Source organism: Convolutriloba macropyga, chromosome 11 (assembly GCF_964194025.1).
Source record: "Convolutriloba macropyga chromosome 11, txConMacr16.3, whole genome shotgun sequence".
In the NCBI taxonomy this organism is placed as follows: Eukaryota; Metazoa; Xenacoelomorpha; order Acoela; family Convolutidae; genus Convolutriloba; species Convolutriloba macropyga.
In genome coordinates this window covers 41,295,560-41,320,326 of record NC_134478.1, presented here as the reverse complement: position 1 = coordinate 41,320,326, position 24,767 = coordinate 41,295,560, and the positions used below count along the sequence as shown (strand labels likewise).

The following is a 24,767-nucleotide window of genomic DNA, read 5'->3' as shown; positions in this document are numbered from 1 at the left end:
TTGTTGACCAATAGTAAGTGAGTACTTTGAAAGTCATGCCTGATTTCGAGGATTCGAACGCGCGTTCATTCATATTTTCACAACATCATCATAATAATATTGTTCGACATTCGCGCGAATACATTCCAGAGTTTAAACCGAAAGTACGCAACGACAGAAAAGAGCATTTCACTGACCAATACTGATGAAAGCAAAAAAAAAGAATGCAACAGAGTCTAGTGGATTCTCTTTGGCTTGAAGCAGTTATCTTCAGTAAAAAAGATATTGTATCGTTAATAGTGAAATGTACTCACGCCAATGTCGAATAAGATTGTTATGATGATGCTGTCAATGAACGCACATCGAGCGAAACTGGCTCAGTCTTTCACCCGTATTAAAATTTTAAATACGCTTCAATAGTTTGAGAAATTAGTTGAGTTATAACAATTCTATGTAGAACATTAAATGTAAAATATCAGTAAAAGACAATGTTACTAATAGATTTAATCTGCCATTTGTGCAATATTCTGTATGCACTTCATTAGGAGAAGCTTAAACCAAAGTCAAGCTTGGTTCATAAACAACCGATCAGATTGAAACTAACATGATCAACACAAACAAACAAACAAACAACGCTTCGCACGAAGGAATAAACCCAATATTTTGGAAGCAAACAGGTAAATTGAAACAATGATGCAGCGCAAGTATTGCTAACAGTTCCTAAACACTCACAAATCAAGAGGACACAGGGGACAAACAATAACTAACTACTAACATTTCATTTGCAATAACCAACAGGTCTAGTTAGTTACAAGCATATAATAATAACTGATTACTTTTTAATTTATACCATTCATTACTTTAGCAGTACATGAAAAGGTGTCATCTCATGGGAGCGTAGCCTTCCAAATGTAGCTAAGCCGAGATTTTCCAAATTAACCTATAAAGGTTAACAAAATATCAAAAGTCCAAAACATTTTCAACCAAGTCCACCTCGTTTCCGCACTACTTGTATATTCCTTCACTTACTTACCATTTCCCGACTACTTCCAATTAATATTTCTGTCATAAATTTCACCCAAACTTCAAACGGCACTACTATCGTTTAAAGAACGAACAACAAGTGAGGACGAACTCATTTCAACTCAAAGCTGGAAGTTCATCTAGAGCAGCATCTTTACTCCCAACCATTACCATGTTAGTCATGCCTCAAGAACAAAAACTTTTTGGAATGAAAAACAACAATTTAGAATTTTGCGCGATAAAGAATTCATCGAGCAACTTTGCATATTGAGTACTTAAATACAAACAAAAAGTTTTTGTTGACGCAATTAACAATCTAAATTTTAACTAAATTTATTTAAAAAATAACCTAAAGAATCGACATTTTTTGCATTCAATTTTTTTTGCGCACCTTAGGTATTATTTCTGAAAAACAAATTCTAAAATAGACAGAACCCAATTGTCATTGTACAGATTTTCTACGAGACTCCCGCCTCACATCATTAAAAATTGTTTTCAAAAAATGTTTTCCGAAACTAATTTTCTTGAACGAAAGGAAATTGATACTCTCCATATTTTCCATATTTTATTTTGTAGAAGAGATACAAAAGCGGTAAAAAATTCAGCGACACTTTGCGACATTTGATATTTAATGTAAGCAGGTAGTATTGGTTCGCTCAAAACAGATTGCTCAGAACCTCATTTGAAATGAAGTCCTCAAATAAAACGAGTCAAATTTTTGTTATACGAACAACTTTTAACACATGAAAATAAAGTAGCTGGATAAACTATAAAGCCCAAAGAAGAACTCAAAACGAAATATTTCGATAGATGCCAAACTACCAGCGTCTCTTAATACACATAACGATATCTGTTAATCAATTATTGAACAAAGGGCAGAACAATGCCAACAGGTAGTTGGACAGGATAAAACTGCTTACTATTCGGTGTGCACAAGATTTTGAAAATTTTTGAAAAGCTACAATTCAAATTATTTCCTAGCGTAATTAGCGGATTCCGTTAAAAACGAATCTAAAAACATGTGAGAAATTTTTATCTGTGCATTTGAATAACTTGGGTAGTCGGATAATTCTTGCTAGCGTGACTAGCTGACGACTCCTCTAAAAAAAGTAATATGTGGGGGTCAAACTCGGAAAAACATAAATTTTCTGCGCTTTTCTTCTAAGCGACTATGCTGCTCAGCTTTAATGGGCCGAGAAACTTGTTAATGTCATTGAGACAAAAAATATGGGTCCCCGGCAGTCTGGTTCAATTGTAAAACGAGTAGTTAGCAATTAGGCGCGAAATACCCAAAAGGTGTTAAAAATTGGTTTAATGTGATGTATGCTATTGTGGACTGATTGACTTCCCTTTGACATGACAATGTTAATTTGGTCCTGCACCAATTGAAAATGAACAATTTTGTTAAAAAAACGCTAATTGCTGAGACGCTATATTTTGTTTAGGGATCTGTGTAAACCTACTGCTGCTTCCATTAGCCGTTCTCAAAATACATCTTGAGTGACATACACTAAGATATTATTACATGAAAAGGTCAATTCGAAAAAGAGGAAAGTCATTTTTGAGAGTGAGATAATTCACTTGTGACCAAAAACTTAATCAGGAGAATGAACAAAAAACTCGCTCCACTACCGCAATTCTTTGAACGACTTAAAAAGAATATTTGAAGTGATCATGGCGCTATATGGTCTTCACAAAAATCTTCCACAATTCAATGAGTTTTTTTGACTACAGAAAAAGCGATACCCGAATGGACAAAGAAAGGATAATACAAACCATTTTAAACAAGTCCAATCAACAAGTTGAAAAGTAAAAAAGTAAAAAAAAATTACGGCATCTGAATAAAAAACAACTAGCGAGAACTTTTGCTCAAACACAATTTTCTCCCTGTACATTTAAATCGGAGTGAAAAGATTTTGCGATGCAAAAGAACTTGCTTTTTCGATCCAACTCCTAAACAATCATGATCTTTTTTTAAATATGTTTTTACACAGATCAATAAAAAAGACAGCGCCCCAATAGAAACCAAATTCTTTGAATTATAAAAACCGAAAAGGCCTATAAGAACCCGTTACGGCTTTGCTGCTATTACTAAAACCAATATGGTGATAGCAATCAGAGACAGTTGAAGATGACGCGTACTGATTTTTTAAGCGCCACTTTTGCAATCTGAGGAATAAACGTGCTTCAATAGACGCTGCTTGTTTTAATCATTTTTAATTCTTCTTATCTCAAAAAGTAGTCTCAAAAAAGATTCAAATATTTAGTTTTTACCATTTCGCTTACATTATACAGGACTTTAACAGACGATTCAGAAACTTGAAATACTTTTTTATAAAAAACCATCCTAGTGTTGTCTTCGCAAGCTTTATTATCAAAATTTTGATAAAGTATAAATAAAAACCAAACGTCGAACACGATCTCCTAGCTTTCAATTGCTTTTATTTTTGCCACGGAGACTTAATTTCTCAGTAAGAGCACTTTACGTCAAGAAGTCAAGCGTGAAAAAGTCACTGGAGAAGTGAAATCGAAAGAATATTATCGAAGGAAACGGTCAAAATTTTGCATCAAAAAGACATACGTTTACAATAATTGCTTCAACTTTGTCCGAGAGCAGTTAAAAAACCACAAGCAAATTATCTCTATTACTTTTAACTGTCGGAAAACCATCGGATACAAAAACAACAAAAATTGCAACAACCATTTGCTGCGATAGTGACGAGGGGTCGTCTTCCTGAAATATGAAGCGTTAGAAATTTCTACACTGGTAAGCACAGTGACAAATTAACTCTCAAAAAAGATAAGATTTCATTTTTCAATAAATAATTTCGTATAATTCAGGATAAACTCAACAGCACAGACCCATATCGTTCAAGTTCTAGTATATTGAAAGAACAAATTACTTCTTTACATGCGACAGCAATTGTATTTTCTCACATTTTGATCAAATTTTCCAGAATACATCGAAATCTTTTAAGCTTTTGCCAATGGAAACATAATCAAACATCAGTAGTCTAACGTATTAAGTATTTAGATAAAAAATATTATCAAGCTCTTAGCAGCTGGTATGCAAGTACACCTTTTTGTGATTATAGAACATAGAGAAACCATCACATTTTTCATAAAATTTCATTGTATGAAACCAATCTTGTAGGCTGCTACTTTTGAATAAAAACCTTCTAACGATGAATAAAAAGCATTCAATGCTGATGCAAACTATTTAATAACTTTCTACCGGGCTTAACGCCAACGTTTTTTGTTTCAAAATCCTATCAACAGCTTTTTTGAAACCAGTCCCAAATGGTTGAAAAACTCGTAATTTGTGCCCCAGAAAAGTTGATACGGAGAATTTTAAGATTAACAAGCGAACATTAAAGATTGAGAAACCCATTCAAAAATTTGTATGTGTATAAATTCAAAAATTTAAAACAATTTGCATTCAATTAAACAAAGTTGGATGAATCCAGATCAATCCCTTGAAGAAGTGTGTACCTTCATTCATCTTAATTTAAATTTCGGAATATTTTTGTAGAATAAAAGGATGTCGTTGATGTATCCGAAATTCGATGGCGCTGAATAAAAACAAAAAATTGAGAAAGGTCAATCTAAAAGCCTTTCTGGAACTCCTTGGAGGGAATGATAATCAACTTTCCAGAAAAAAGATAAAAAACTAAACTCAGCGAAAGTTTGAAATATTGTTTGCAGTTTTTGCCCCTACTTCATACATTGCAAACGTTGATGATAATTTTAGACCAGCGAGTTCAACACTTTTCATAAGTAGCGAGACAATAGAAAAATAGCTTGCTTGGCTCGATAAATCAAATGAAAAATGAAACATTGTTAGTAAATTTATGCAGATAATTACTTCTGCGGAAACAAAAGCAGAACAGCTTATTTTAAATAATTCTCAGTGAGAATAATTGCAACCTAATCCTTTTAAATTCTTTTTTGTTGTCGAATTGCTTTTGTTTCGGCAACAGTGGTAGCCTTCAGCAATGATATAACGTTAAATCCGAAACTTAAAATTTGATAATATTTTTCACCAATTTATATAATTATTTGCTACTGTAAACATAAACCAACTAATGTCACAAGAATTGCTCTTGAACGACAGGCGAAGCAATTTAATTCAGGGGCTGTATAAAATTTTGTTTAAGGGTGCAAAAATAGTTTACCACGCCGGGATTAGAACCATTGACCTCTCGCTCCCTGACTAGCAGCACTGCCCACTGCGCTATCAGGCCTTTCTTATTGCTATGCTGCTATCAAATTTTTAGCAACAAGCTTTACTTCGGAATGAGAGCAATAGAGATTACTCAAAAATGAACAAAAGCATGAAAAAGTCTCTTGAGAAGTCAAAGAATGTTGTAGAAGAAAAGCGCAAAATGGTAAAGCGAAAAATTTGCATAAAAAAGACCAACACGTTTACAATAATTGCTATGAACTTCGTTCAAGAGCAATTAATCAGCTGTCTCCTCTATTCTAGAAAGAGGACTAAACTAAAATTCGGTTACTATACTAGCAAAAACTGACAATTGTCGGTGCTTTGCTCCTAGACAAGAACAGCGAACGCCGAATTTAATCAGCTCCGAAAAACGTGCATTCATAGTATTTCCTTAAAAAAATAGTCCCCCGATTGTTGGATTTATAGATCTTGGTGGCGAAAATCAAAAATGAAAAACTTGTGGAATTTAACATTTGCAATTTCGATGCTTAAAAAAATCACCAAAAACTTGGTCCGATTAGCTTACCAAATAATTAAAATGGGAATGAATATTGATATCGCCAATAACAGCTTCGCTACAGTTTGTCTCGCGAACCTTCAAACCATTAAAAAACTTCTTTGCGCAAAGAAGCCGCGTTAAAGAGCCATGAAAACGGCGCTATGAATGCGTCTTCAGTAAAAAAAACAATACTTGCTTAAAAAACTGGAATTCTGAACCCAGCGTTGAAGCAAAGTCAAGGGCGATAAGGTCAAGCTGGTTAAGTTTGGCTCATGCATTCACATTAACAGCTGTTAAAAAAATAATGCTATAGATAAAATTTTAGATTAAAATATTTATCTTAATTGAGTTCACAGAAACCCTGCGCAATTTTAAATGTCACACTGAAACAACAAACTTACCTTTTCGAAATCGTTTGTTCAAAAACAAAGTTCCAAAAATCCTCGGAGCATTCAGAAGTTCAAATTTAAATCTAGTTTTCAGCTCTTTAGTTGAACAATTGACTAAAAAGGAAAAATGCGCTTAACGCAAAAAACGCTTAACGCAATAACCCTTAAAAGTAGTTATAGGCTACTATTAAAAACTTGAAACCCACCTTGTCGCATCACATTTTTCAGTTGACTTTAGAAGTAAAATGACACCAAATGAGTTCAACAGTCGCGCAACAATTTTGGATACATAATAATTATTCAAACTTGGTTCGAGAGCAACTAATAAACACGTCAAAAATATTAGCTTTATTTTATGGCTACTCGAATAACCACTCGGAAAGCAAAAAAGATCAATGTGAATTAACTACCGAAACAAATATATTACAGGAAGAACATCCAGACGTTGAATCAACCCAATCGTTGCCCCAATAAAACAGTCCAAAATTATCTTATCCAAATAATGTGTTCAATAATACGATAATCTCTGATTCTAGGAATAATACGATTAACTGATTCTAAGATTTTAAATGAAAATTTGGTCGAACAATTTCGAAATCAAGGCAAAATAATAAATTGCTATTGCAAATGGCAACATTGAAAAACAGCTGCATCAAAAAAATATTGACTTTCAGAAATACGCAAGGTAAAATTCAATCAGTTCAGGAACTGATGGCAAAAACAATAACCTGAAAAAATATATTTAGAAAGTGCACTAAAAATTGATGTTCTTTAAAACTTTCCATTGGTTATTTCATGCAAAAGCACTTAGAACAGAAAGACAAATGGAGCGACTGCAAAAACTGTATGCGTTAACTGTATGCATTATTCCGACGAAAAGAACTGTTCAAAGTCAAAATGTCATCGATTTAACGCGTCGCATATAAACTTCATCACTGAGCAAGAATTGGCTCAAATTTGTTTACTTTTATTGCTAGGTCAAATTGCTATCAGAGCAAAGTTTTCTGGTGCAAAAAAAAACAAAGTGCGAACACTACTCATCAATGTCTAAAAGCGTAACAATGAGATCGAAAAATAGCGGGTGCTATCGCTATAGGGCTAAAAAAAGAATTAATAAATTACCTGCCGTTCCACAGCCTCGCCAGGTAGCTCTTTATCTGCGCATGTGACCCACTTTGTGGGTTTTACCACAGGGTATTCGGCACTCACATGAGTTGACCTCAAAATCCCTAGAACCAGTTCGCCCCCTTCAGACACACAATTTCCACTATTCATATTTTCAACATCAGCGTAACCTGAAAACACCATCAAAAACATTTTACAATCCTCTCACACCCTATCTTTGTAGGTCTCCTGAAAATGACCAAACAAAAAAAGCCACTCAAAGCGCAGAAATTTTCACTTTAACCAGCATGACCTTGAATTGCGGACTCCCGCAACAACACAACTCACATCAGAATAAAGATATGAAAATAACACTCAACTAAATGACGCTTCTCAAGAAGAGTGAATTGTACCGTATAATAATTGTTCTGACCTACTTTAGCGGGGGAGAGTAACTATATACTCAAATGAGTTTTTTTGTTCAGTCAAATTTGGCCGATCGATATATTCATTGAAGAGAGTTATGCGGTATCGTTAAAGCTCGTCCAGCGTCGAACTTAATAATCTTAAAATTTTTTTGGAATTCATTTTTTCGACGGAGTTAACGAGATTTAAAGTTGAACATTTGACTGATTTCCGTTGTATTAGTTCACATTTTCCGTAATTTTACGCAGCTTTTGCCAATTTTGCTAAAAAAATTATGATAAAAATGTTAACGATAGTGTTGTTGGTTTTAAGTCTAAAGATAGAAGAGTGTTAGTGACCTATTTTACAAAAAATTTTGTCTAGTTTTACTTGTGCTTCCTTTGAGCGCGTTCTTGAATTAATATTTTGCCGGTGTTTTGATAGTTTAACTCGGGGAATTATCCAAAATGCATTTAATTTTGATAAAATGGCTTTTGTCAAATTATTCATATCAAGATTGTTTGGAAGAGCCAGTTTTAGATCAACGCAATAGCAGGGCTACTTTTGGTCTAATAGTTTTTTTTCACAGCCCAAAAAATACTCGATAATCAGTCGCTGTCTTTATTTTTTCATTTTTTTTTTTGCTTTTTTTTAAGTGTGAATACAATACAAAACAATTCAAATCGAGGCATATTAGTATTTGTTCCAATTGGCTTCCTAAGGAGTTTCAAGAAAACTTATCTAGTTTGTTAAGTCAAAGGCTTATGGTCTTTTTGATTTTAAAAATACTTATTTTCAAAATAAACAATGGCTCATTGAGTTTTGCAACTTTTTATCGTTTTTTATCACCTTGTAGCTGAACGTAAGAAAAGAAAGTTCGCAATGACTTTCTAATAGATTAAAATTCAATGTCTATTGCTCTTTTAAGTTTAAAGTAATGGCGATTTGGTTTTCGGATTTAAAAATACGAGTTTTCATTTAAAAAAATTTATAAAATTTTGAAATTTTCCCATCTTTGAGGTTCTTTTTTTGTCCTGTCACATTGTGAGGTCAGCTTCACATTATTGGCGTCTTAAAAGAAGGCATAATTGAACATATCATGAATTTCAGTGGATGGATTATGGTTGTAACGACTTCCACACCGTCTGCTAGCAGAAAACGGATTTTTTTTTGTTTTGTCTTTGTTTGTCGTAATTTTTCTATTCGTATGAAAAACTCTGGTTAACTGCAGGTTTTAGGAGCTTCCTATACAAATCAAATATACCTTTCTTAGTTTCATTAATTAAAGGTTGCATATCACATGACTAACATTGACGAAAAGCAGAATTGAACATATCTAATGTTTTAGTTCTTTGCGTATTGATTTGGGTCTGTAATTGTCGTTCTTTTTTTACAGAGTCTGGATAGATATCACATTATTGGTGTTCAAAAAACGCGCACTTGGTTATATCTTAATTCTTACGTATTAGAAAATAATTTTAACGGTTTCGGCATCGTTTTCTCCCAAATTTTAATTAAGTTTTTGTTTCTTCGTCGGTAATTGTCGTTTGATTCTGTAGACAAAAATCATGTTCAAGATAATGGTAGGTCTTAATGACTTCATATGGAGGTAAGATTGAACATGAACCTATTTAAAGACTTCAGTTGATATCAAATGGTTTTCATTATTTGAAACTATTGGTTTTCAAAAAATATAAACGTATTTTTTAACCTTGGCACTTTTGTTCTTTTTTCTCTAATAGATACTGAGCCTCAGAAAGTTTTGTCTATTGAAGTATAAAAAAAAAATTTTTCAAGTTTAGGTTTAATTTGACTCTTTTTTTACTCAAAAGATGGTTTTTTTTTTTCAAAAAAAGATAATGAGTTTTGGATGTAATAATGTTTCTTGTTCTTAATTGGTTGTTGTTTGTCTTGTCTCGTAGTCTTAATAATGAGAGTTCACATTGGCCCCCTAATTTGGCATTATTTACTTTAAAAAGTGGTTTGAGTTGGAAACAATTAAGCCGAAAGGTGGATGAACAGGGTTGGAACATTATGTGCAAACATACATTACCGAGCCTCCTTTTATGAACTGACAGTTGAGCTTCTGGGTTTCGACAACAACTGTCTTTCTCTTTCAACTTAAAAGGGGTCGGATTAAAATACAAAGACACCAAAATGCCAATTTAGTACGCGCCATTACTTGAAAATTTTATTTCGCTACCCAAAAATCATTAGTGATTCTGTAATGCTTATCATTAATACAAACTTTTCTAAAGAAATTCTGCTATTGCGTATGATCAAGTAAAGGGTTTGCCGTAATGTGCATTTGCACATCAGTTTCCGACCAATTTCATCCAAATTTTTTCTGCCAGAAACAAATAGACCTACCGGTTATTTGAAAAAGGCTTCTAAAAATTCTAGTTGTTTTAAAGCTGCAAACGAACAGAACACAAAATACAAAATGAAAAGGATTGGGAAAATTTTCTTTTCCAAGAGCAGGAAGCAATTCCAAGATTCCTACCAAAAACCGCCAGACTTTTTCTGTCTCATTTGTTGTTAACTTTGGTTCAAGTAACAGCTTGTACATTAACATATATCGAACACTGAAGCAGAGAACTCCATTTACATGCAATCACGGTTTACATTATGGTCCAAAATAGTTCTGTTCGTACCCAATTTTTTGAGCTAAGTCATGGAGTCATTAGGGTAAAATACGAAAATACTTCTGTAGGTTTGTCGGCAGAACTGCGGGAAAATTTGGGAAGTCTTTCAAAGATAACGTTTATTCGTGAAATATCCCGAACTTCCGCTATTGATCACTAATCAAAAAATGCCTTGCATTGTATACAGAATTACTGTGGTGATATAGAACGCGTAATTGGAGGGGGGTTCGTTGCAGAATAATTAAACCCACTAAGCATGTGATTTTTGTCCTACCACAACCCACTAAGCAGGGGTGGAATAGGGCCAAAACGGAACAATCAGCATTTTTTTTTGTAATCCTAAAAACCTCAAGAACAGCACCTTTATTCACCCCCAACACTCTCTTAATTAGTCAAGTGTTCTGAATTTCAAAAACGCAAGTCTATAATTTCGTGTGACTACAGGCCTTACTACCAACATTGACGACGCCTATAATTCGATAATGCAAATTTTAAAAAGTAGCAAATTTCGGGCTTCAATTACCGGAGTTAGCGCTTAAGCTTAATTTTTTTGCCATCCAAGTATAGCTTTCAATGAAACGGACCAACGAATAATTCTGGGTTACTTTTCAAGATCATGGAAAAATTATCTAATTAATAAGCTAAAATCAAATAATTAGTTAATTTTCAAGGAGTATTGAAAAATTTGAATCAGTTTCTTTAATCAATTAGCCTACCCTTCCAGTCCCAAATGAATAAAAAAAGTGGGCCGATTAAATAGCACCCTCAGCTACCAACTTTTCTTTATTATGGAGCTATAACGACGTGTCTTAGCACAATCTTATTGATTGAAATTTTCTAACAAAGTGAGTAAAGTAGTTAAACACAATATTTTAAACTAATTACGACGACTTTGAATAAATTGATAAAATTAACAGCTATTTTTATTCATTATAGTTTTTCAACTGCATCTAGTCAGTCAATTAGTGACGTTTTAGTGAAACTAAATTAATTTTCCATCGTCATTTAGTTACGTCACTGTTTTCCCAAGGTGAACAAAACAACAAACTTCATTATCTTTTGACTGGAAGTACGGTTGACTTAACTCTTTTCTTTTTGATTGTATTCGTCAATTTGTACCTTTCAAAATTAGTTCTACCGCCATACTTCATTACCTTTTGAGTGATGCAGCTGAAAGGTGACGTCACTGAAACCCTCCCACAGTGAAACTCCTACCCCGTATTAATATCGAGCTGAACAAAACCCACAAGCACGCTTCATCTACTTTTTAGACCTCTTCTATTCTTTAGCCACCCCGCACTTAGACTTTCCAACAAAAGAACAGTCAAAAACAATTCTTAAGTGCAACTTGAAAAAGTTGTTTTTCAAGTGCACCACACTCCCACGAACATCACCCACCACCACCAAAACTCTGCTTACCCATAATTTTTACCCAGATTTGATAAGTTTAAGCCCAGTTTTAGTTCTCGTGTACTAGTTCATTTTAACTTCAATTTACGTGAACAAAACTTATCCCTGCTTCTTGTATTTTTGAATTTTTAATTGAAGCGGAACCCGCTACCTACGCATTACGTAAAACTTTCACAATGCTAAAATGTCAGTTAACTTTTTAACCCGCCTACGTTTCCGTTTCACACGTAATACATCGATGAAAGGAATTAAGTTTTGCCAATTAAAATTTGTTATCAGTTGGGAAAAACTTACTATTTAGTGTGAAAACTAGTTATTTTTAGAATTTCGTGGATAAAAGCTAGAGTAAAATATTTTCCCTAAGGCGTTTTGAAGTAATTTTTGGGATAAATTATTTCTCCGAGAGACAATCTGTCTAGTACGGGACTTAACTTATAACTCACTTGTTAGCATGGTTATAAATAATCACTACTAACTAATTGGCAGCGTTTTTCAGTTCATAGGAGGTTTTAGCCTTTTCCGACAAAGTCAATTTAAATCGTAAACTTATAACCTCGGTTTTAATTTTTGTTTTCATCAATGTTTTTCAGTGGCACATCAAATAATTCTCGCGGCTTATACATCAATTTTCGTCAAATACTCCCACTGAAAAATTACCATCAAAGGATAGATTTTATCCAAAAATTTTCGTACTTCCTAATACACTATTACAAGGGTACGATGCACCTAAACCATCATTACTACATTTACAAGACAACTACAAGACCGACCCCGAGTGCAGTGTAGAAAAACGAAGTGTAAAAACATTTTATCACCAGCAGTGGTGCTACTACTACTACTACTATTAAAACTATTTCTACTAGAAGAGCAACACCACCGACATCTATTCTAGCGATGAATTTATCGTGTGCTCTTATGAATGGAAAATAGGCATAGTAAAATGGTAGAGTAGTAACGGCGACGGCTGTTCGCTCTCTTATCAAGAGGGATTGAATAAATAAAATAATAAAAATAGCGAAAGAAGAAAGGAAGAAAAAGTGGAAAAAACTTCCATTTATGTGCATAAACGAAAAATTTACGTCACACTTTCAAACTACGCAAATTCGATTCAATTCAAGCGACGCCGCCGACCGTCCGACCGAAGAGCACAGGAGGGAAAATATATGGAAAAAAATTGGGGAGGAAAAGGGGGATGGGAATCAGGCAAGGCTAAGAATGCTTCAATTAATCACAAATACTACCTTTCCTCAATAGCGCTTGTTGCCGCTCGACCGTCTAACCCCAACCAACACCGCCACACTTTTTATACCAGTACCTATACCTATATTCCCACCATTAATACCAACAAAACAAACAAACTAACTAACTAGATATCTAACTACATTGCCAGTTTGAATACTACAACTACTATTATCACTCACTACTATCGCCCCAACCTGAATTTTGTAATATACCCACAACACGCCGCTAGTTCGCAGTACTTCTTACTTGTCGTTTCATTTTTTTCAGCTACTATTACGCACTACTTTTCCGATCACGCGCGACAAACTAGTTCGGGTAGAGGAGTAACCAAAAAAATTCGCTTACGTAATTCCAAATAACTTCAAGTCCTCTATACTTTTTCCTCTTTACCCATCACTTTAAACCCGTTCTGTTCAACTTAAAAGCTCTAATTTCTGAAACTATTTTTCACTGTTTCAAAACTTTCATAATTACAGTACGTTTCAGTTCACTTTGTACTTAATTCAAACTCAGTAAAATGTGTTTAACTGTTAACCAATTTATCATTTTGTATTATTGTTTTATTAATTATTTAGATTTGATTGCTAGAGTTTATATTGTTGATCACTCACACCCCCAAATAACGTTTATTTGACAACAATAGCGAACAAAGAGCAGCAAATTGCCCAACAATAACTGACAGGTAGGCCAAACATGTCCTGTTTTATGTAAACAATACTGTTTTGTTCACCCAAATCAATTAAATGACCTCAAAATCTTTTTATTCAATTTTAAATATGATCATATTGATTAGTAACTCACAACAAAGAACCAGTTCAATTTAAGGTCTTGCGAAAGTTTCAAACGAATAAGTTCTAAGTAAAGCCTGAAGACAATATATTTTTTGTCTTTGAAAAACTAAGTATTTCAAACTAGTAACGGAACACTTGAGGCAAACATACTTGTGATATTTTGATATAAGTTGATTAAATTTAGTCTCTGAGAAATGACTATATAAATCGATGGTTAAACAGACGCCGCAATTCCATGCTAGCTTCATAGGTTTTGTCACGGTAGGTAAACACGCGCCAGTTTTTACTGATCAATAAACATAAAAAACTCACAGTTGGCAGCTCCGAGATTCCATTAAATGCAGCAATCTACGTCATGTCAAATCATCAAAAAATGCTGTTGCTTGTGCTCATCTTAACCAAAAATAACCCATCTGTTTTATTTAGTTTTGATAAATAGTAAGATAACAATTACTTTAACGACCAAAAGCTGCATCGGTAAAAAATAGTCAACAGATTTCAAGAAAATAGCCACTAGTTGAATTGTAAAACTGAGAAAGCAAAACTATTGGATCTCTATTTTTAAATAATTAAATTGCATTGCCGGAATCATTGTGCAGTTCGCTTTTACACTTGAAAAAATAAGCCAATTGTCATATTTAATAAACAATTTTCATTTACCTGCTTGTTTTTTTTTCTTTTCAACAGCGGTGACCCCTAATGTTTCCACTCAAGTACTGCGTTTTCGAAATACTCATAAATTAAGAACAAAAACTCTCATTTCTTTTGATCTATTGAAAAGTTGACGCTGCGGGAGAAATTTTGATTTTTTCCCTCCCAATTTTTCGGCAGTTTTGCAGATATCATTATAATAAGTGAATAAAATGCAAAAAAGAACATCTGTTTGAGGTTCCTTTTCAAAATTCTTCTTATTTCAAAAAATAATAGAAAAATTGACAAATTCCATTTTGAGGGCAATAATTGATCCTGATTAATGTTACTTTGATCAGCTTTGAAAAAAATTTTGTGGACCAAACTAACAAGTGTTGAGTTTTCTGTTTGTCCCCATAAACGGATATGCTGTCCTCAGCTTCCCATTAAAAGCTGTATATTCAAATTATCTTCAAATTATCTAAGAAAATCAAAACTAACTATATGAATGGAGGAAAACTAATTAGTATGTATGACATACAAAATAGCTTAAAAAGAATTCAAACTTCAAGCTAGAATTGGAACGGGTAGGGGATATGAAATTTCAGAATTTTTCCAGAAAATAGTGGTTTTGGAGTAATTGTTAAGTGAATTGAGGGTTGTAGAGATGCGATAGTTTCGTAAGTTGGACTTTTATCAGCTCAGATGAGATTCATAAGTGCGAAAGGTTCCAAAACTTCAAAATAGTAGTAAGAACTAATAGTTAAGAACCAGTTTTGGCGAACGCAAACATGCTACCTTAAATAATTAATGATAAAAGTGAATAGAACTGAGGCTCAAAAAACTACATTTAGAGGATTAATAGACCGAAAAAATTAAATTCGCATTGCGATGAAAAACTTGAGAACTTGCAAAAGCATGATTTTGGCAACTTCACTGAAAATGGCCTTAGAGGTTTAAACGCCATCAACTTAGCCATCAAAAATTTGTTCTTGCCTTTGCAAAAGGAATCGCCCTTATTCAAACACTCTCACATGAATATTATTTTTCTGTAAATTAAACTTTTCCTGTTGATTAATTTTCGATTTTTAAAAAAATTGTACGCAAACATTGATCGCAATTACTCAATCAAATTTACTTCAAAACAGTCTTTAAATAAGCCTCGAAAAAATAATTACCAAAAATGCACTTCAGAACTCCCCGACATGGAAAAGCAAGAATTAAAATCAGAAATAAATGTACCTATAAAACTATTTCAAAAAATCTGACAAAATGAAATAGAGAATACCTCGGGTTATTTTCACATGTAGACAGACTATAGTAACAGCAGTAGTCACATTAAACATGACTATATGACCTTCTGTATTACTCGAACGCGGTGCTTGTGAAGTTATATGACGTGAATTGATTCTACTTCTGTCAATGAGTTCAAGAATGACGCTTCAATTTATTTCTCGAAGGTTGAAAACGCGGCTACATGGCGAGTCAATGAGTTAGATATTTTTTACTTAAATGGTACAAAAGAACTAAGCGAGCCTTTATAGATATAACACTCCGTGATGGTAGCATACGAGAAAAAATTATAGTAATTTACGTAATACTCATATAATCCCGTACTCATTTTTGTTTTACGTCAGTGAATTCATATAATCTTGAGACCGTCATTTAGTTATAAACTTTTGTGCTTGAGATTTACTCTTACATTAGTTAATAAATGAACAAGCCCATTCATAAAGTATTATATTTGAACCGTAATGACAGTGGTCACTTGCCTAGAGGCCGGTGATTGCCTAGACGCTACTGAGCAGTTATCAATTCCACCTCAAATGCAACCACAACCAAATCAGGGAAGCAGCACTACTAACAATGGAAGCAAACACTTAGCATCAAAAATTCCAAACTCCTTTCCGTTCCAAGTACAGCAACCATCCACGTTGAACTTGACAACAGGATCCAAATCTGATAGTACAACACGACAAACAACTACGAAGCCAACCACACAAACACAAGAACATTCCATGATGACTGTGCAAAGTCATGACGATGGATCCTCGTCAATTGAGGATTCCTCAAGTATGAGTTCCACAAGCAGTTCCGAATCGCAGTTGAAGAGCGACACACCTCAGTTGTCGATGACTTCTTCTTTATCATCCACACCAGTGCAGCAATGGGGTACCCACGTAATTGAGGTGCCTTTTGAACAAACTCTGGATCCAGAACCGATGGAGATGGACCTCACGCCAAACCCCGTGACTCACGCTTCAACGTCAATTTTGGACTTGGATCCGGTGCGTCAACCTGGCCCCGAAATGTTTCCAACTGAGGTACAGGCTGACCAGAGTAGCATACTGTCAGCACAAACATCATTTATGCCCACACAACAAGCAACAACAGTCCCTCACCAATTATCTACAGAAGATAAAGACTTCATCTTCAACACTTTCAGAAGTGGATCGTTGAAGGAATCACCTCCAGAACAATCGCTGCCTGGAACTTTGACAGATGATATCAGTCACTTGCGTGGGAACTTCCGATCATTCTCGATTCCCAATACACAAAACACAGCTGGCAGTGCTGATCCTATTCAATACCACCCACTTCTTTTTCAAGACGTTAATCCCACAAATGTTTTGAATTCAATATTCAACGTAGATCCAACACAGCAGCAACAGCAACAACAACAGTTTCACCAGCAGCATCAACAACAACATCAAGAAAGTTTCCTGCTGCAGAACGCCAAACAGATGCAACTTGTAAATGCAAGTCGCTCAATGAGAGAACAAACTGGTCAAAGTGGACAGAAAATCGAACGAGAATTGTGGGATTTCTTAGACGATATTGATCCCAATATTGAACCATTTGACTCAAGCTCGAACGTACACCAACAACAGATTTCAACAATGCAAGCTCAACAAAGCCTTGCAGGCATGCAGCCTGCAACGGCCGATGCTGCCAACTACTGCATGCAAGCAGCAGCGCGTAAGCGACCTGCAGACCTCCTGGCTATGCGTACTATAGGGCGAACTATCTTACACCAAACACCCTTTCAACCGCAGAATCCTCAGCAACAGACAGTTTACGTGAAGGGAGCTACGCAGACATTCCTAGAACGTCGTCCGTCCGAAAATCTTCGACTCGACAATCCAATGCACTCTGTAGATTTTTCAACCCCCGCTGTTTTTTCGTCTCAGAAACCTTTTGCTTCCGCTCTGACGTCACCAACCGGAAGCATCATGGGTCTTCCAGGACACCCCCAAATTTCAGCCACAAAACGACGTAGCCTGAGCAGTATGCAAAGCGGAGGAACTTCATTGAGTGTAGACGACTCTTGGTCGATAAGCAGTGACAGCAGCGCAGCTAACTCTCCCTGTGTACCCCCGACATATCATACCCAAGATATCAATGTACTTCTGCCTGGTCAAATCGAAAGACAGGAGGTCTTGTGTGCAGTTTGTGGTGACAAAGCTGCGTGCCAACATTACGGAGTCAAAACATGCGAAGGGTGCAAAGGATTCTTTAAGGTAATCAATCTTATAACTGATCCTCCGCAGTAAACAATTTTTGTTTAATTACCATGTCTGAACTAACTAATGTTTTTGAACCAATGATTTTTTTTTGTAAAGCCTAATCCAAGGTAAGACCAACCATTATTACATACCATTATAAGGGTTTAAAAACAAAAATATTGATTATGTATCGTCAAATCCTATCTGGGGGGGGGGGCAGTTTGAAATTAGGTAGTGTATTTGTCCATGTAACACATGCATCGAGGCACGTGAACGAAAATTAAGAAATCAATAATTGTTATGTTTTTGCAGAGGACAGTGCAGAAGGGGAACACGTACTCGTGCTCTGGGGCTAAGAACTGTGCAGTAACGAAGAAGACACGCAACAGGTGCCAGTACTGCAGATACCAAAAGTGTCTCGCTGTAGGAATGGTCAAAGATGGTAAGCACCACTTAACACAAATTGCATTTTATAGTAGCGCTATAAGAACAAGCCCATAAAAAATATATAACCCAAATATCTACGGTCAATATTAACTTGCCCAAAAATAGATCATTTTCGCCTATTATGGAGCTGCTAATCTCTCATCGTCTCATTTCTGTCAACTCACCATTGAGTGATAGGTCCGGAAAAGAAAAAAAAGTCAGACACATACATTAAGATATAAGAGATCGTCAAAACTGGGTTCAATGGCATATACTCTCGCTGTGTTGATCGGACGCCAAGCTAATTAGTGAGACTCAAGTCAAACATCGACGGGTTCCGTGTATTTTGACCTCATAAGCTGTATCCTCCTGATCAAGTACTAATACTAAACTAGGCCGACTGGCCAGAAAAACTATTCCTACTCTCATCTAAGTAAAAACAGGTACTGTTTGTTTTCCGATCCGTGAATAAAGTGATTAAAACATTACCGACTAAAGGAGGGGAGGGGTCAAACTTTTAGAACCACCCATCATATCATGAATTTATGTCTCTTACACTTCTTCGCCCCCCCCCCCCGGCTTTACCAATTTATCCCGTTTTCAAAAGGGTCAGAAGAAAAATCTTTCAAGCAAAAAAAGCGCGAGCAAACTCAGATGAGCGCTTTGTGCTGCTAATGGTTTATGTGGCCTAATAATGATGACACTACTTTTTCCATTTCAACGGTGGTTAATTAGAAATTTGCTTGTAACAGTGGTGCGATCGGATTCCCTTCGCGGTCGAAGAGGCAGACTTCCCTCTAAAGCCAAGACGCAACAACCAACCCACTCGTCAACCGCATCCAGCTCCTCAACACTCCCCGGAAACTTCTCCGAATCCTGGGAAGATTCACCCACCGCCTCCTCCAACAAATCCCGCAGCGCAACCCTCACTGCTTCTGCGTCCGACTACTCCTACTCCTCGACTGAAGCCAGTGGAAGCTTCGGACTCAGCTGGAGCACTTCTGAAGACACCAGTGTAACATCCTCCACTCAGTCCTCAATGTCGGCTGAGCAACAACTGGACAATTACCTGGGAATGCTGGTCACTGCATTCCAGTCATTAGGTCAAACGTCTCCGAGCGTAGAGTCTAGTTTCATGGTGAGTTCTGAACCTAAGGAAGACACTCCTGAACGCTCAGCAAACTGTTCTTATCTCAAATGCCTTGAATCCTCATGTCTTAAGACAAATGAACGATGCACCCAAAAAGTATTCTTTGAGCTTTTCTGCGAACTACGCGATATCATATCAATACTGCTTTACAGAAAACATTTCCAAATCAGAAACCAAATTGATTGCTTGCACCATTTGACAGCTGGTTACAGCATCATTATAATTTTAAAGCAAATATTTATTTTGAACACCCTAGTTGGTCACAGACTGGTGACAAATCAGCTGTTGTGAATTACTAATATTAAAGGAAGAAGACTTGAGCTTGAGCATCAACCGTTTCGAGGATTCAGGCTTCAAATCATTCAAGCTAGAAGACATGGACGAGCCCTCTACTAGTTCCACGACTCCGTCCATGAGCAACAGTAGTACTTCAACGGATCCCTCCAATCCCAGCAACCCGCGGCAGTTCTGGGACGAATGCAGGCAAATTATGGTGAACTATGCGAACAAACTTGAGGACTTCAAGGCGTTGTCAATTATGGATCAACAAAAGCTTTTGCAAGCTTCATGGATCGAAATTGCTACTCTTTTCACTGCATATCATTTAGCTAACAGGTAATTCATCATTCGCATCAGCTCCATATACACATACGTACAGGACAATTATTACATAATGGCTAATGCACTAATTTATACAGCCTTAATGGGGATATAGATTTCGGTAACAAATAATAATAAAGTACAGTGAAAAAGGACTAGCACTCGATTTAAACCAGCATCTATTAATTGCATGCTACCCATTACACCAAATTGTCTTAAGCTCTCGAACTTGGACATATATTACAACCCACTTTCGTAATAATTTTTGTTCTTCGAGGCTTCATCTCTCTAGCCAAGTATATGTTGAACAAGTAGAGCTTCGTCAAGATTTTTTATGCACGATAAACATTAGATTTTTCTCTCCTAGTCTTCAAACAAAGAACAATGACAAGAGAATTCAACTGGATATTTATGTTTCAGTCAAGATGCTAACAAGAAGTACAGACTACCTAATGGCGCTAGTCTGTCAGAAGAGGAGGTGCAACTCCACTTCCCAGAGTGGGCGGATGTGGTGACCTCAATCAGTATGTCTCTCAAGCCCCTCGACATCTCCAAACAGGTGTTCAGTTGCCTAGCTGCTTATTCCCTCTTCTACGGTGAGTGTTGATTATTAGTTCAATCATCCAGTGCACCAGCTCAATTTCTTTAAAATGAAAAAGCCCGGACAAGTTTAATTAATTAAAAATTTTTATGAATTTCATATTTTTCTAGCAGCTATCGAAAAACAGTCGCCTATTTTACGCTAATTTTGTTGTTTTATATATTTAAAATCACTTTATTTACCATCAGTTAATTGGACATTCTATAATTGCTTAAGATTTTTTGCATATGCGCTAGTTTCTCTAAAAATTAAATTAGTTACCACTCATCGCAGCTAAATTATTTTAACCTCTTTGTCAAAGCCAGATCCTCAAGAAACGCAAAAAACCACATTTTTGTTTTGAAAATTTTATTTTTCTCAGCGTCTTGTGTTGCATATTGTCGTAGTATCCCACATCAATTTCCCGGTATCCCTTTACTTTTCCTTTACCAATAGAAAGCCCCGCTTTTAGCCTCAGTTGTCCCAAAAAGCATTCAGTAATAGCTTTACAGCTCAATTATTGTCTGCAAGGGCTCTCAAATAGTACAAATAATACCCTCTGATATAAACTCAGAGAAGTCAGAGATCACCAAGTCGCAACAAGTGGTTCTCAAGGATCTCCGAGAGTCATCTAAATTTTCTGAAACTCTATCCAATTTTGTTCAAAACCAGAAAACTGAAACTCTCATCACAAATGTCAATTGCAACTATGTTCTCTTCTTGGAGCAAGAAGGCAAGCCTCAAACCTCAATTTTCAAACAACACGCGAATGCCGCTGAAACATTTCCCGCAGTTTCATTGACAGTGATACCCGATAAGTCTTCCACCATCACAGCACTAACTGGAGCAAGGTGCACGTTCAACAAGCGCCCTCCGCGCAAAAACTGGTCATGCAAAAAGTCTTCATGCACCTAAAAAAGGCACCATGGTACCCGTGAAGACCAAAATATCTTAGCCAGTTGATAGTAAATGCTCCGCGCAAATAATCAAACCACCCTCACCACTAGCTACCATCCCATGAGATCATTAAATTATAGTTGAAAGGAACGCGAATTTTTGCACAACAGCAAAATCAATCACAAATATGAATCAAAGATATGCATCTAAAAGCCATTACCAAAAATTGCGGTGTAAAAGCAATTGAAACAAGATAGCAACGTACTGCCTCGGACCAAGCTACCTCCGAAAGTACGAGTGGAGGAATAGACACTATTTGCAAAGCCTTATTTGCATCCGACTGGAATGACTTAACGTATTATTGCCCTGTGGTAATCATATTATTCAGCCGAAACCTCTACCATTGATACGAAACAATGTCCTCTTCAAATGTAAAAAGGAACGAAAGGAGCTTAAAAAATCAATCAGACCTCTCGGTATAACGAAATAAAGTATAAAAATATATAAAATATAAAAATACACACTGCACTAAACACACTCAATAGTTCATATTTTGTAATAAAACTTTGATAGATTCTTACAAGCCATACATGTACACAAAACCGGGTTAATAACTGTGAGACCAGTTTTCTTCAACTCACTAGAGTGAACACTAGAACAGATGGAACCACAGATAATAAATCAATTCTAATAAAAAATAACATTTGTAAAATATCAATTTTTATCAGATAAACAATTTGTGCCAAAAAACAAAAATGAGATCCAGAAATCATTATGCAACGTGTTTTAAAAGTAAAGCTAAAAATGTAAAATCTCTCAAGTAACAACTTAACCACAATTCATTGTGCTTAACATCTCATTATTCTCCATTAGACAACGCGAGCTCAGATTAGATGTATACATGGCGCAGATGTAAGAGAAAATTGACTTCAGCACTGGATTGAAAATCTAAATGAGAATGCAAATTCAAATAGAGGTCACTCCAGCTAAAAAATCATGAACTAAGTCCTGATTGGTGTAAATCAGCTTTGGCTTTGGCGTTTAGCAAGCCCTTTTTCTTGTCATTAGTTATCAAAACACATGAACATATGCGAAAAGAGCAAAAAAAAAAAACAATAGTAGAACTCAATTTCTTGAAAATTTTGGTAAAATTTGAAAACTACAACTCCAAAGAAAATTGAATAATTAAATTTAATAAAAGCAGTCATACAAGTTAAGTATGCAGCAACTAGAACCTCTTGTTAAGGAGTAATTCATAAGTTGACGAAACAAAAATGCGGGGCAAAATTTTTATTAACAATCTTATTATGTTTCAAAACCAATTTACCTAATCTTATAATCATTCACTGTAAGATGGACGCAATTAGAAATTTCAATTTGCTTCGTTAGAAAAACAGTTGGCCTTTTACACAATCAGAATGAGAGATAGTCCTAACTGTAAACAAAATTTAACCAAAGTAAACCAAATGAAAAACCAAATAATGACTGATCAAATTTAAATCTATCATCTACAATTAGCTATCAAATGAGACGGAAAAGATATGACTCATTATTGCTAATAAATACTTTAATAAATGAGATTGAAGGACAAGACAAGAAAACAAAAATGGTCACAACTCAAAATTCACTTATATTTTTGAAAACATGTAACTCCAGTAAGAAAACTCACAAGCTATGAACATTATCCATTGTTAGGATCACTTTTCTCACATCTGAAATCCATGCGGCTTTTCATTTCTCAGACTGCGACAAAACTACAGAAAAAACTCGATAATTTTAATGAGAAATAGTTTCATAGTAATGGAAGCCATAAACTATAAACTGCAAAACCTTATTTACGGTCATTTATACTTCGTTATAACTACAGTGAGACCTGTCCGTATTGGTACTCAGAAACAATACAACAAAGAAAACATTTTTTATACAAATTTACTTTATTGATTACTTTTCGTGCAAGTCCACAACATCGTTAGTTGCCGCAGACCAATTGAGACAACAGCTTATATTCAGCATTAACGCAAAAACATTGCCCTTATTACACTTCAACAGAAAGTTGCCAGAAAAACCAATATAGACGTTAAATGACCGCAAATATCATAAGCAAGAAAATGGCTCAAAAACCAAGAAATCTAGATTCAAATCCACATTCCAAAAAACCAAGAAGAGAAAAAAATAGTCCAGACATCGCTTCAGAGTTAATTAAACGCTTGAGTTTTTGAAAACGTCAACATAAATGTGCAAAAAAATAATTTTTTTTAAAAGTCCAAAAATGTGAAAAAAATCTGAGCGAAAGTGAGCGAATCATTTTTTAAATGTTCAAAAAATTTAACTCACAGATCACGTGAGCATATAGTTCCTCCCTCCCACAAATGTGGTCGGAAAAATAATGCAGTCGAGAACTTGTCCTCACAAGAATTTTCATCCTTAAACAGATCTGATCAATTCGGTCCATTTTCGTCTTTATCTTGGTATTTCTTAAAAGACAATTTTTACTGCGATCACAAACAATCATTTTTTAAATTATGGCAAAATTAAATAAATCTACATTATAAAAGGAGGAATAAGAAGTTGAAAATTGTTTGTTCTTATATGATATTTATTTCTCGTGAAACCGTCACTATTTTAACTAAGCCTTTAAAAGATGGAGATCAATAGTCACCGCGGGGACATCCCTTACACTATAGATTTATGTCTCCTTGCAGTGAATAGCATACTTAGACACTAGTATAGCGTAAGGCACTAAGAGAGCTGCTCAGCCACTTAATGCCCTCCGGGCTTTACCTGTCTATCCGCTTTTTGAGCGCAAAATCACATTTTCAATCCGAAAGTTTATCGACATTAAATTTTTAGATGAACTGGAAATCCAAAATCTGGAACTTGTCAAGGCATCGCAGCTCAAAGTGGTGCAAGGACTCAAGAAGATTCTTAAATTTGAGGAGGAGCAAACAAACAAATTCTCCAAGGTTCTCCTTGTGATCCCTAAACTGAAAGACGCCAAAGAAAAACTCATGCAAAGGTTGTTGTGAACGAAAAAAGTTTTGTTCTAATTTATACATTCAGCGAAGACAAAGCAGCTCATGTTCAGATCTGCGAGAATGGTGCTCCAATTCTATATCTTTATAATTTTGAAATGCAGCCAATACTTGTCATAAATAGATATCTCGATGTTCTACTATTTTTACAGCGCTTAAATACTGCGACAGTACAGACACATCTATCTCTGTTCTTTACTAGCAAAAACTCGTTCAAATAAATGATTGTCAACA

At 35.3% G+C, this 24,767-nt stretch overlaps 1 protein-coding gene across 2 annotated transcripts; it reads left to right on the top strand.

The window, feature by feature from the left end:
• The first annotated feature begins 750 nt into the window (after positions 1–750).
• On the top strand, positions 751–24,767 carry LOC142349537 (uncharacterized). Of its 2 annotated transcripts, XM_075401166.1 has the most exons (8): positions 751–1,176; positions 13,497–13,603; positions 16,119–17,863; positions 18,161–18,290; positions 19,027–19,412; positions 19,732–20,039; positions 20,445–20,620; positions 24,352–24,767. In XM_075401166.1, the coding sequence occupies exons 3-8, from the start codon at positions 16,169–16,171 to the stop codon at positions 24,525–24,527; spliced, it is 2,871 nt and encodes a 956-aa protein (XP_075257281.1). In that variant the 5' UTR covers positions 751–1,176; positions 13,497–13,603; positions 16,119–16,168; the 3' UTR covers positions 24,528–24,767. The 2 variants fall into 2 exon arrangements, with proteins under 2 accessions (XP_075257281.1, XP_075257280.1); XM_075401165.1 differs by lacking the exon at positions 13,497–13,603.